At 33.5% G+C, this 14,056-nt stretch overlaps 1 protein-coding gene and 1 long non-coding RNA gene across 2 annotated transcripts; both read left to right on the top strand.

The window, feature by feature from the left end:
* The first annotated feature begins 2,210 nt into the window (after positions 1–2,210).
* Positions 2,211–9,812, top strand: LOC140802490 (uridine/cytidine kinase UKL1, chloroplastic-like). The gene is given in 12 exon segments (XM_073158017.1): positions 2,211–2,423; positions 2,523–2,614; positions 2,990–3,059; positions 3,204–3,322; positions 5,310–5,406; positions 6,777–6,856; positions 7,447–7,489; positions 7,492–7,518; positions 7,521–7,639; positions 7,794–7,877; positions 8,010–8,070; positions 9,472–9,812. Coding segments are annotated over 12 exon segments (1,035 nt in total). The 5' UTR covers positions 2,211–2,245; the 3' UTR covers positions 9,537–9,812.
* Positions 9,813–11,836: 2,024 nt separating this feature from the next.
* Positions 11,837–13,465, top strand: LOC140802491 (uncharacterized). Its single transcript, XR_012111662.1, has 3 exons — positions 11,837–11,921; positions 12,008–12,078; positions 13,388–13,465. It is a non-coding gene; the product is annotated as an uncharacterized lncRNA (long non-coding RNA).
* The last annotated feature ends 591 nt before the right edge of the window (positions 13,466–14,056 follow it).

Raw genomic sequence — 14,056 nt, 5'->3', positions numbered from 1 at the left:
TAGATTGAATTTAGTTTAATTGGGTTTGGTTATTTGACTTGGGTCAAGTTAGTATATGTTAGGTAAGTATAACATGGCTGATAATATTCGGGTAATCTTCTTAGTATAGTTAATTTAATCTAGATATTTACTTAACTTTAGCTAATAGATCTAACATTAGAATATTTTTTGCACATATTCGTCAAACTATAAGACTTGATTTGTAAATAGTAAAAATATAAAGTGTAAATTGCAATTTGTTGAAAAGATAAAGTGTTGTATGCAAACTTTCTTAATTAACAAATTAGTAATTTAAAATTATTTTTTAAACTAATGATTATTAGTCTTATTTTAAAGATCTCGATAAGAATTTTCTAACTAAATTTTTATTAAAAATAATAATATTTATGGAACCTATTACTTGATTTAAAATATTATATATATATATATTATAATAATTGAATACTAAAGATAGAGTCCAGTGCATTGGCGTGCACTTGACTTTTGACTCCAAATATAAAGCCCTTGGTTGTAGTGTAAGTTTTGGGACTAAATTGTGATGTGATCTGGTTGAATCACCTCATATGGGATATTGAGTTTGCTAGGACGAATCAGGTCATCAATGGGACTTTTATTTCAGTAGTAGATCTCGAACTATGATATTTGAACGGTACTAGACAACTTTCGAATGCCAAAGCCCTGTCAAAGAATAAGACTCTCGGGTTTTAGTGTTTGAACGGTCATAGTTGGTGTTCGAATATCACAATCTCGTCGCATAATAAGTGCCCTCGGATTTTCGCATTTGAACGCCACAACACATTGAAAAAATGGTGTTTTGGGGTTTTTAGCGTTTGAACGACCGCAAGCTTGGCGTTCAAATGCCCAAACATGAGACTACAAAGATGACTAATGATGTTCGAACGTCGAAACCCAAGAGTAAAATTTTTTTGATTTCATCCCAAGCAGTCTCTAAAGAAAAGATAATATATTAGACTTCCTCTAGTGACTCCAATAATTCATAATCAAATGATCTAAATGTCACTCAAGTCAAAATTAGGGCATTAATAATTTGATTATATTCATCGAATTAGGATATGAAATACATGTTTTGCTACAATGCAGTACACACAATCTATATATACAGTGCCACTAGAGTCTATTATTACAAGTTAAAAATTAAATATAAATTATAAATTTTGGCCAAAATTTCAACTCTAGCAATAATATCCTTGAATATTTATAGTGAAGAAGATACGAGACACAATTTCTTGAGTTTTTCCACAGAATACAGATATTTGATATAGAGAAATATTCTATTACTATAGTTTTCTAAACATCTAGGTTGATTTATTTAAATAAATCGCTTAAGTAGTTTATGGATGCTTTTACAATTTAATTATATTAAATTTTTTATTTATAATAATATATTTTAGTACGCATCACATATGTAGATATTGTGTATTTTATTATAATAGAATATGTATAGGTTATAAAAAAATTATAAACACTTAATTTTATATGATAAATAAAAAAAACTAAATATAATTAAATTATAAAAGCTCCCACTTTATGAAGTGGTTATCTTAATTGATGACCTCTATTAATTTAGGAAAAATCTTTTCTTTAAGAGGATGTATGCTTTTAAGCAACTCTTTTCTAAAATATTATAAATTACTATATCAAAAACATATTTATTAAATTATTTTTTGCCTTATTGACTGATGCTTATATGATATAACTATATCACTTTCCTTTGTATATCAAGTTATAATCGATTGATTAAAAAGTAATGATACCATGAGTGTCTATGGATTTTCTCTGGAAAAAAAATATTTTGTTAATATATGCATTAGATCTTAATTTATTCAAATTCAGAGCTTTTATAATTTAGTTATATTTAATATTTTTATTTGTAATAATAAATTTTAGTGTGCACTGCGTTAAAATAAAATGCCCATGAATTATAAGAAAAAAATATGTTCAGTTTAATATGCTAAATTGAAAAATGGAATATAATTAAATTGCAATAGCCGCATTGAAATTCCATTGAAGGCCGAAAAGTATATAATTATAATAAGTAGACTGTGTTTGCAAATGACACGAGTTTTAGTCTATGTCTGCTAATGTAAATATATAAAGCGGACTTAATTTGCAAACCTTTCCTGTGTAAGCGTGTAACGCTTATTACTCTTTCGTTTATCCGGCAACAAAAGAAAGCGTGAGAGAGACCCGGAAAAGCGAAACGAGTCTATAGAGAGAGAAGAGAATGCCGGAGAAATCGATGGACGACGCCATGGAAGCAGCCGCCGGCGCCCACTTCAGCGGCCTCCGCCTCGACTCCCTCCGCCTCACCTCCCCTTCCACTCCCTCTTCTCCCTCCTCCGCCAAAGCCGCGGCCCTCCTCTCCCCCGGCTCCTCCACCCCAAGGCAGCCCTTCGTCATAGGTAACTATTCCTTCCCCAATCAAACCGAAAATCCAATTTTTATTCGTTTCTTTAGCTTTTCCGCGATCACAGTGAAGCAACCTTGATGGTTTCTTACAGGGGTTTCGGGGGGAACGGCGTCGGGGAAAACTACGGTTTGCGACATGATCATCCAGCAGCTTCACGATCATCGTGTGGTTCTTGTTAATCAGGTGTAAGAAAGATGCAATTTTGGGATCTGGGCTTCTCTCGTTGGGTTGTTTTTTGTAGTGATTTTAGTGATAGTCGATGTGGATGTGAGATACTATGAAATCAGTCTTCTTGCGCCTTATTTTTTCTTTGCATTACCAGTCCTCAGCTTGAGTACTTTTTATGTTCCTTCGACTGCGTACTGCTTTTGGAATGGCAAGGCAGTTGTCATATGGCACAATGATCAGATAGTTTTCCATGTGATAGATAAGCATCATTTTCAAGTTATGATTTTCATTTGCATTTATTACCTGTAGTGAGTAGAAGTAATTTCTGTCTCGTTGTTTTCCCTTACTGTTTACAATATATTCTGCTGAGTATAACATCGTAAAGTGCAGGATTCTTTTTACCGTGGCCTGACTGCTGAAGAATCTGAGTATGTCCAAGACTACAATTTTGATCATCCTGGTAGGTTTATTGTGATGAATATTATTTTCCTGATTGTAACTTGCAATTTCAGTGAAGCTTCATGCCTTGATGAGTCATGGGCATTAGCTGTACTTCTGCTATTTGTTTGAGATATTCTTTAGATACTGTTTATTTTCTCTGTAGATGCCTTTGATACTGAGCAACTTCTGGATTGCATGGGCAAGCTTAAAAGTGGACGCTCTGTCAACATTCCTATTTATGACTTTAACAACCACAGGCGGTGCTCTGAAAGTTTTCGAAAGGTAATTTGTGGATGCATTTATATAGTTTCCATTCTATGATGTTGTATGGTCAGCTTAAACAGATTCTTTTGGATGTTAGTACATAGGCCACTTGAGTTCTTTCTTATATGGGAAGGTAATACGGAGAAGGAATATTAAATATTTAGCTGCGTCTTAGAATGCACTTGTCTTTTCATATGTTGAATATTTTATATTCCCAGAAGAGGGAAATTTATTAGCTCATTGAATTAGTTATTGTATTCAGTTTTGAAAAGGTTCACTTTATTTTTTCGTAGTAAATGCATGGAGCGCTAATCATCAGCCATTTGGTTAGCCTCACGGTGTTGTGAGTAAAACAATAGTTTTCAGAAAAATGTTATAGATGCCATAAAGTTCATCACAATGAATCAAGAGACCCTTTTCTCCATCCTGGCACTATCATTGAAGAAGCTAGGCATATACGACAAGGGCACAGGGAACACCTAAGGATCTCTCAACAAGATCGTGTTTCCCCTATTTCCAATGATTTTTAAGAACCCAGATTAGTCTCCTGGGCCATGTTTGCCAAATGAGGAAAAGTTCAAGACTTCTTAGCCCTATCCCTGAGCTTGTTCCATGATTTAATAGGCCTATACTTAGCATGCACAAGAGTGACCACCTGGCAGACTCTATAAAAGGGCCTGAAATTTATGCCTATTAAAGCGGGTGAAGGAATTTTTTTATTATTGAAAGGAAGTATCTTGGAAATGCCATATGATTTTAATATTTTTATAGCATTAGGTAATTTTGAAAAGGTAGCATGAAAATAATCAAAAATGGGTATAATTCATTAGAATATTCTTCTTCCTCATTACAATTTTACTTTGATGTTGTCGCTTAATGTTTTTAGCAATGTATGAATGATAAATACATGTTACTATATTTGCAGTATACCCATTAGAATATTCTTCTTTCTCATTATGATTTTACTTTGATGTTTTCTGCTGAATGTTTTTAGCAATGTATGAATGATAAATACATGTTACTATATTTGCAGCGGGAGTTGTGATGTTATTAGGAGTTACACTTTGATACATTACATTGTTTTCTATTGCAAACGATCTCTTTGTCTTCTTTCTGTTAGGCAAATAGTTCAGTTGCTTTTATTTTTCTCGTCTAATTGAAAAATAGTTACTAAATTTAATGTAATGCATTTTATCCATTAACTTATTCCACTTTGCCGTAATTCCAGTAACATTTGTTTCTATAATATATATATATATATATATATATATATATATCAAGTTGTTTGATTCTTTATGATTGTCTCATTCCGATAAAAGAGGTCAATTCTTGACATGAACCGTCAAGGATCTGTGTTGTCAGCTGAGCGACATGGATTTTGCCACCATAACTCTCATCATGCCAGAAGTGAAAGGGTGGCAGAGGGAGGATATGGCGGCATATTGAACATCTTGATGTCAAAAATTAATGGATCACACCAACATAAAAACATAAATATATCCAAGTTTTGTGACATGTCACAGAAATTCTTATTGGCTGCTTCATTTACGGTAGTCAGAACTCCAGATGGGTGCTGATTGAAGTATAAGCTAGGGTATGAGGCTGCACCCTGCAATCAGAGGGAAACTTCTTTATATTCATTGAGTTACAATCATAAGAGTAGAGCCTGCTGTTTGGGTTTTCTTTGTAAGACTCTCTCACATAGATCATTACTGCAATACTAGTTTTGAGTTTGGTACATGCCAGTTTTCAAGTTTCTTTGATTTAAATGTGTGTAAGGATGAGCGAGGATTTGCAGACTGCAATTGAGCTTATTAATAAACAGAAAATTGCTTTAGCACATTTTTTCATCTGTCTTCTGTTCTTCTTTTCTTGATGTTGTTTTTTGTTACTTAATAAAGTCTCAACTTTCTAAAGAGTTTTACGTGTCTACTGGTTAGAATTTATTTTTTTTCTTTTTGTTGACAATAAAATCTTTCTTTAGTACTAATTAAGCTTCTTTTAGGTCAATGCATCAGATGTCATTATTTTGGAGGGCATTCTAGTTTTCCATGATTCAAGAGTTCGTAATTTGATGGACATGAAGATTTTTGTCGATACAGGTCTCTTTCTGTTCCTCCTTGTCATTTACTCCATATATTCTAGGGCCTAAGGGTTTATCTGCAATTTCAAGGTATTCGATATTGAAGTTTTACACCTTTACTGCTTCACATTTAACTATCTTAATATAGTAATATGCTCTCAATTTGATAAGCAAGCAAATTATTATCTACTCTGGCATCGAGTAGATTGTGGCTGCTATAATGATTTATCTGTAACAGCAAAGCTTGTCACTTTACACTTCTTATTTAGTCAATTAGTCTTTCTCATCAGACTTGAGGATATTTGGGGTTCTAAGCTGCCTTTTTGGAGCTTAGACTTATCATGAATAGTGAAAATGGTATCTGTGCCAGTGTACTTTTCAGCCACTATGTCGAGTTGCCAAGTTAGTGCATGACAAAGCTTTGATAATTGTTTTTCTTGTCATGGCTGCAAAATTGGTAAACTATTCAGCATATCATAATTATAGGCCATATGGATTAGGGTATAGTTTATGGCTAATTTCAAGATCAAGTCAATCCACTGCCTTTTTTCAATTAGCTTCTTCTGTTGTGTATGCGTCAATATGTTTTTTTCTGCTAAATAACTGCAAAAACAGTGAAGTTGATCTGTTCCAAAGTGGTCTAATCAGGATTTGCAACCTATTTGATTGGTGATGGGGCTGGGAACCATATCAAAGGTTGAAATTTTATACTCTAGTAGATAATATTCTTGCTTTCAGATCATTAACATTAATTTCTCTAGGGATCCTTTATTTGAAGAGCATATGACATCTATGAAGTTATTAATGCTACAGATCCAACTAATTTGATTTATAGTAATGTAAAATTTTATTGATTTGGAAAGCTGCTTTAGACTCAAGGGACCCACCATGGCACCCACTAGCTGTTGAGCCTCATCAGCTCTACTAGCCGCTATACCCGCCAGTTTTTGTAAAATTGCTTATACTATAAATCATAGAGTAAGTTAAGGGGAGTGCATAGAAGTTGGTAAATATAGGTAACTTCTTCCATTTACAATATCTTTCCTAAAGTTATTTTAAAGCATCTATGTAAAAAATAAAGAAAAGATATGTCAAGGCAATCCATTTGATCAGAACTAGGCCTGTGCCAATAGCTGTGATAATTGTGTTGAGTGTGAGCAAGTCATGTGCTGCATCATGTATAGTGTTATAAAGGTATGACATGAGGACATATTGCAACAAGCAAAACATCAGTTTACAATTTACATGTCAAAGGCCATGAAATGGGACAATCTTGATTTCTCATAGTTACTTATAATCCAAGTATTCTTGATTACAGCAATTCTCACATTTTTATACTTATCTTTTTTGTTTTTTTTGTTTTTTTGCCATATCTTCTACTTCTATTAGATGCTGATATTAGGCTTGCTCGAAGAATAAGACGTGATACTGTTGAGAGAGGTAGAGATGTGAACTCTGTGCTTGAACAGGTATATGAGTCTTGTATAAAGTTTGTTTTTATTAACTAGTAGATTTTGTGAAATATTGAAATCTTGAACTGGCTACTCTTAGGCATTGTACTCTTGCCACTTTCGTCAGGCATTTCTTTTTCTTTTTCAAAATCTTACAAGAAGTAACTTGCTGTATCATTCATGCACTCAGAACATGATGACTAATCATTTTTTATCTGTTCAAGTTTACACAATGCTCCTCACATAAATGGAAAATTCCACCAACCTGGATTAATATCAGTCTGTGCACTCACAAACTAATATTCAACTTCAACCTGACCTGCCATTTCCTAGGCATCTTGTGCTAAGATCCTTAAAATGACTTTAACTGTGAAAGTTACACAAAAAGGCAGGAAGAACTTAATTTACTTGAAGATCACAAATAGTTAGAGATATGCTATAAGGATCTTTTTCATCTCTATTGTGAGCAACGGTTTGCATCAATAAGCAGCTTGACAGTCAGCCTAAAATTTTTCTCAGGAAAACGGTGAAAGTGGCATATAGTTAATTAAGGCAAACTTTTTATTTGTACATCCATGACTTTATTAGATTCTCTTGAATATTTGCAGTATGGAAGGTTTGTGAAGCCTGCTTTTGATGATTTTGTTCTTCCATCGAAAAATATGCTGATGTTATCATACCGCGGGAGGTGATAACCATGTTGCAATTGATTTAATTGTACAACACATTCGGACAAAGCTTGGTCAGCATGACTTATGCAAAATATATACTAATGTTTTTGTAATCCAATCAACATTCCAGGTATACTCTATTTTTGAAATGCCTCTCGTATCACAATGATATTCATACCTTACTATGTGAACCATAGACTTCACTATTTCTTACTTTTGTTATGTTAAAGTTTTGGACATTGTAAGGTACTAGGTTCTAATGCTTTAGTATTATCTTTAAACAGATTCGAGGAATGCATACACTTATACGCGACAGGGATATCACTACACCTGACTTTGTCTTCTACTCGGATCGGCTTATTCGTCTGGTAAGTCTCTGCATTTCATCTGCTTCTCTTCATATATCTTATCAGTGAATAAATTAAATTCCTTTACAGTTTATAAATATCACCATTGTTGTTACTATAGTTGTTACATAATACAAGAAAATGTCATGCTAGGTAGTGGAGCATGGTCTTGGTCATTTGCCATTTACTGAGAAGCAGATTGTCACGCCGACAGGTACATTCAAAAGATACTAATCTTTGTTCAATTGTTCTAGAGTTATTGCTCAAGCAATCTCTTGGATGCTCGTAAGAGTAGTCATATCCATTTCTGTTATAAGTATCTATTTTTCTTCGACATCCTTCCAAATCATATCAATGTTTAAGGTCAATATATGATCATATACAACTAGGAAAGTAGATTTGGAAAAATCCATAATTGATATCTCCATATGAGCTGATCCTTCAAATAGGCTTGGAACATGAGATAAGCTTTTTGCTGAAATGACTTACTTATTTGAAGTCAAAACAGTATTTTTTAGTCCTTCAGTTGAACTTGATTATCTGATGATGCAAAATAGTTGTTATAACACAAAACAATTAAATGGTTTACATGTTTTTTCTTTAAATGATTGAGCATGATCAGCATCAAGAAGCTCATAATGAACTGTAATATTCTGTTGGTTGCATAAAATAAGCAAGATTTTTATATCTTGCTTTCTAGCTTTTTGAGCTTTGGTCGTTAGACAGATTTAATTACAGCATGAAGCACTTTACTTTCTTACTTGTAGTGCATGGTTAAAAGAAACTGTCAGATTTTAGTTAACATGTATGTTTTTGAGATTCAAACTACATTCAAACAATCGGTACTTCTTTTACTAACATGTCAATCCATAAACATAAACAAGGACAGCTAATTAACTTAATTAAGAATAGAAAATTGATTAGACTTACATTTGAATGTCCTAACACCCCCTAGCATTTATTTAACACAAACAATTACTTCTCTTCTTCTTGTTGAATAGCCCAAAGATAGTGGTTGCCCTAGTAGAAGAAGAACAGAGAAGTTCATCATGAGATGGTAGCCATTGAAACATAAATTAGGGTCTTCATAAGTGTTATATTACGGACTATGAATACCCCATTATTGGTGACAGTATATCTTTGGCTTTATCTCTCCACTTTCAAATATCATTTAACAAGCAATCTGTTAAATATTGCAGCAAACATATATATTCCAATGCAAACATCATCAGTTGTCTGCGTTACATTTTAAAGATATCTTTTATGTTTCATCATCTTTCAGTAATAGGTCCTTCAAAGTTCAAATGCATATGGAAATTGGTTGGAGCATTCAATTGTTAAAATAGTTGTGTTGCATTTGTTGTTATTTGCTAATGTTTTCAATAATTAACATAGTGGAATATTGAAAATTCAGAAAATTTTATCTATGTGGAGATTGAGGATCTTTTTCTTAAGCATCCGATGAGTTATATACATGTTAACATCAAGACCATTAGGATTTTTCAATTGCTTGTTGTTAAAGAATTTCCTTAGTGGATGTGTAGAACATGTGTTAGTATATACAAAAATGAATTATGTTACAGATATCAACTTATGTTACTTATTTGCTGGTTAGGTTCCGTATACACAGGAGTTGACTTCTGCAAGAAACTCTGTGGAGTTTCTATCATCCGAAGGTGAGCGTTAGATCAGGTACTTTTAATTTCTCAGGTACTGATTGGAGCATTGATGTTAAACATTTGTGCAGTAAATTTTTGTAAGATCTTAGTTTATAATCATGATCATAGGTAGCTTCAAATGATTGGGTTTAAGATTCCTTCTTTCAATTAATCTTTGGAGTTGGATAGTTGGGCAAAGGTAAGTGACAGTAGGACCAGTTTGGGAGTGACCTATAGTACATGGTTCAATGGCTTGAGCCAAAGCTTTTCTGAAATAAAATGGGCAGAATCAATTTTCCTCAATTTAAGAATACAGGAGCTCATTGAATCACTTTAGGGTTTAGTTGGGCGAGGAAGGTGCTAGGAAAAGGCAATATGACAATGAAATATCAAGACCTAAGAGATTTTTCTTTGCCTCTTTCTGAAATTCCTGGCAGTGATGTTCTCTGTAGAATTCAAGATGCTGATATTTTTCTATGAAGTAAAGAAGATCTCTAGCTGGATTTGATCATAATAATTTGTAAATTAGTAACAGGACAAAGTCTTTACTAGGAGATGATTTATCATCAGCAAATGCTGGCAGTGAGACTGATCAAAGATGCAAGCTAAGGCAAATCAGTTGGTATCTAAACAATGGTTATCAGTCATAAAAAGCTAACTGCTTCCTATGGACAGTTAGTCATTGCTTCAGTAGGGAAACTGACAGTACCTTAAATCAGAACAACCAACTTCAGTAAAATGAAGCATGGGATAAGTGCAAGTAGATATTTAATGGGGCTTTAAAATATTCTGACTGGTAATACATCCTAGTTAATGACTATGTGGAGAAGTTATAACTGTATCTGCTTCCAACTTGTTCTCATTGCAGAATCACATAGATTTTGAGCTTCCATTTGTTTCCTGATTCTCAATAGGCAAAAGTCAGGTTTGCCCCTTTTGGAGAAACTAAATTTGTCCATGGAAATATTTGTAATTCTATTTCTTTGGTCCACTAAAATAAAACAGTGTACGAACATTTGCCAAGCCTTAGTAAGTTATACGGTTTTGTTATTATCTTTTTTAATTGAAAATTTTGGTAGTTGGAAAGCACAATCTCCGTAAATTCCTCTTGCCTCTCTCCCCATTGCTTTTTTCCCATTCTACTTGAAGATATTACACAATTATGGTGGTTGGGCATTCAAAGAGCCCGAATGAGCTACAATTTGCAATCTTGTAATCCATGCTTTATCTTTTATAATACTATTTTGATGGATGGGTCAGTGCCATGCTAAAAGCCGTGCCAATCCGGCACGGCCCCACGTCGGGCCATATGGAGCCTTTTTTTAAAAAATTTATATTTTCATCCATCATTATCAAATCGACTAACAATTAATTATCTAGAAGGCCGAGATAAAATTGATGATATGAGTTTATAAATATGAGGACATCATGAGAAAAATATACGCATAGGATAATATGAGTTCATCATCATTACCGTCATATCAATTACACCCACTAAAGCCCTGACACTTTTATTATACTTCATATCCACGATATGTATATATATTTATAGTATGTCTATGCTTGTGCCGGTGCCGGTGCCGATGCCGATCATTCTCATGCATGCTCAATTTTCATATTATATCATAGAGGAGACTTATAAAATTTTATTTGCATGAAGATTATGTGAGATGTTACAATAAGCAATACTATCGGTGGATGAGTTTAAGAATACCAATGGTAATTAATGTAGCATTCGTATTATTCTTGTGCGGCAAGTAAGTCTTTAATCCTTCTCGTCATTTTACATTTAATTAGATATTAATTTTAATTATTGAACTATTATTAATTAATATTATGTGTTAAATGTTATTATATGTTCAATTATATTATGGAGTGTTCATCATTAATATTAGTTTTAATGAATATATTTAATCATATTTATGTTTTGAATAATATTTATATTTAGTTGTTACTTTATCTTTAATAGAATAAGTCATTTACAATAATAATCTAAAAATAAAACACTATAATGTAGATTTTAATACATATATTTAAACCAAAACTAAATATTGACATATCAAAATTCTAAAATATGACTTAAATATTCTTACAAATTTTATTATAAATGTGTACCAGTGACACATAGGGTCATGCCATACCTGACAGAAGACCACAACATGGAAGCACATTCTGGGTCATTTGACTACTTGTATCAAATCCATTCTTCCCATCTCATTAACAAGAACACATACTCATTTATTTTAAACTGGAAAAAGAATATTAAGATTCAATCTAATCTAGAAGTGACCGATAGTGCCCTTTGCTTGCGCGGGTGAAAAAGTATGGAGAATGCCCTGCGTGCATGTTGTAAAGGAGAATAAAATGGTAAAATTTCATCCACCGTGAAGGAGACAACGGTAAACAGGTGAGTATTCAATTATAGTTTTACAATTGACTATGAACTAAAATGATTTTTATGGGATGTTTATCAAGTTGCCTTGTTTCATCTAGCTTATATATCAGAAGCTGCCTAATGATATTTGAACGGCATGTTCTACTTCTAGACCCTGTGCTTGGTACAGGTTTGTCACATACATTCTTTATTAGCATATTTATTATATTCACATGCATATTTTAACATATTTTTACCATGATCAGATAGTGTATGAAATTGTGAAAACTACTTTAGATGGTGAGGCATTTCAGGTCACTGCTATTTGTTAGGTCGCAGAATACGGTCTTTTAGATTTGATGCTAAACTATTCCTGGCCTTGGATGAAAAAGGTGTCACTAGTTTTCATTTTTAGCAGCTCTGTGTTGTTTCTCATGAAAATTTAATATTTAGATCCCATTTTCTGTTTTACTGATGATACCTTCTAGAAAACTACTTTTTATACCTCAGTCCAGTACATGGTTGAATTTTCGGTCAAGATGGAACAGTCCCAGTTGATTTTTATTGAAAACTAATGCTAAAACTCATTATGAAAGCAAATCTTGCAAACTGTTCATTTTGACCCCTCTTTTTTATCACTTTTGGCTGAAACCGATCTGTTTTGGTCTACAATTTACATGTTTTCTAGGGGTCAAACCGAAACCAACTGAAAGCAAAACAAAAATTTGAACCATGGTACAGTACGTTGTCAATCGAATAGATTAGGGGTAAGCCCATGAATTTACCTCGAGTAAGCTGACACCAGCTTTAGAGCATGCACAGGTTTGTCCTTTTGCTTGCACCCGACACTTACTGTGTGCAGAGACCTATAAGGTTTTTGTAATATTAATCATGGAATCTATTTGAGTTTTGGCAATAAGGGCAAGGATTACTTGGCATTGGCCTATCTCAGTAAAAGTTGGTTCAGTTACTTGAATGTGAGGTGGTATACCCCCATTTTGATCTCCCCCTCCTCTTCTTTCTCTGCATGGCCCTCTATGTTGTTATGCTGCTTACTTTGTGCAGATGAGCCGCAACATAATCAGTCACTACAAAACCTGATACAAGTAACATCATTTAAAAATGCTCCAATTTACAATTTATATTCCAGTAGGATAGAGGAATTGCATATCAATATCTCTGTCTAGTAAGTTGTTTTAGACAAATAATTGCCAATCATTTTCTCTCTAGTGCCTTAAATTATTCATAGATATGACGCATGCAATATGGACTGCATTGAACTTCTCTGTTTGCAAAATGTACTACAGGCAAACCTTTCTTTCAACAAGTATAAATGCTTAATATCCTTAATGAAGACACCAATAACTTGTTCGTTCTAAACCTATGTGAATCTATATTCTTTTCTGGGGTTACTTATACATGTTTTCTCTCTAATCTGCAATTACTTGTCAACATCTTGCATACTCACCAATGAAGATGTGTACTTTTTGATTTCCTAGGTAACTCAGCAAATCAAGCTATAGAACTTCATTCAAAGAGGAGTTCCTCAGAGTCGAATTATATTCCTTAATCTTATCTCTCGTGAGCGCTGGATTAGTTAGCAGGTTTATTGATGACTTTTGCTATGGCTAAATACTTATTAGTTGATCCTTTGCTTGATTAGGCACCTGAAGGGGATTCATTGTGTCTGCAAGCGGTTTCTTCTTCCTTAAAGATTGTTACTTCAGAGATTGACGTTGCATTAACCAGGAGTTCAGAGTAATCCCTGGGTTGAGTTTGGTGATCGCGCTACTGCACTGACAACTGATGATTGACCCGCAGCTATCATTTAAGGATTGTATTTACTCATCGGGAATGAAACTTGTGTCTAAATCTTGAGAGAGAAGACAAGTGATGAACTAACTTCAGACAAAAGTCATCAATTTGTGCAAGTATCATTTCAGCAGATGTGTCATATCACAAACTGCCAGGAACATATGGAAATTTGTTACATCTATATTTAAGAAGCTGTTGGAAATACACTGGTTGATGATGTGCTTCTCAGTTTTACGGTGAATCATGAATTTTTTTTGTTTCAATTTTTTCTGATTAAAAGAGAGTTATGAATATTGATTGCATTCTGTACCATTGTTCACAGCATAGGCTTCTTATCTAGTGGAATGTTTTTC

Source organism: Typha latifolia, unplaced genomic scaffold (genome assembly GCF_019914945.1).
Source record: "Typha latifolia isolate L0001 unplaced genomic scaffold, TyphaL0001v2 contig_22, whole genome shotgun sequence".
NCBI lineage: Eukaryota > Viridiplantae > Streptophyta > Magnoliopsida > Poales > Typhaceae > Typha > Typha latifolia.
The sequence above is the reverse complement of the archived record's forward strand: the minus strand, read 5'-3'. Positions and strand labels throughout refer to the sequence as shown.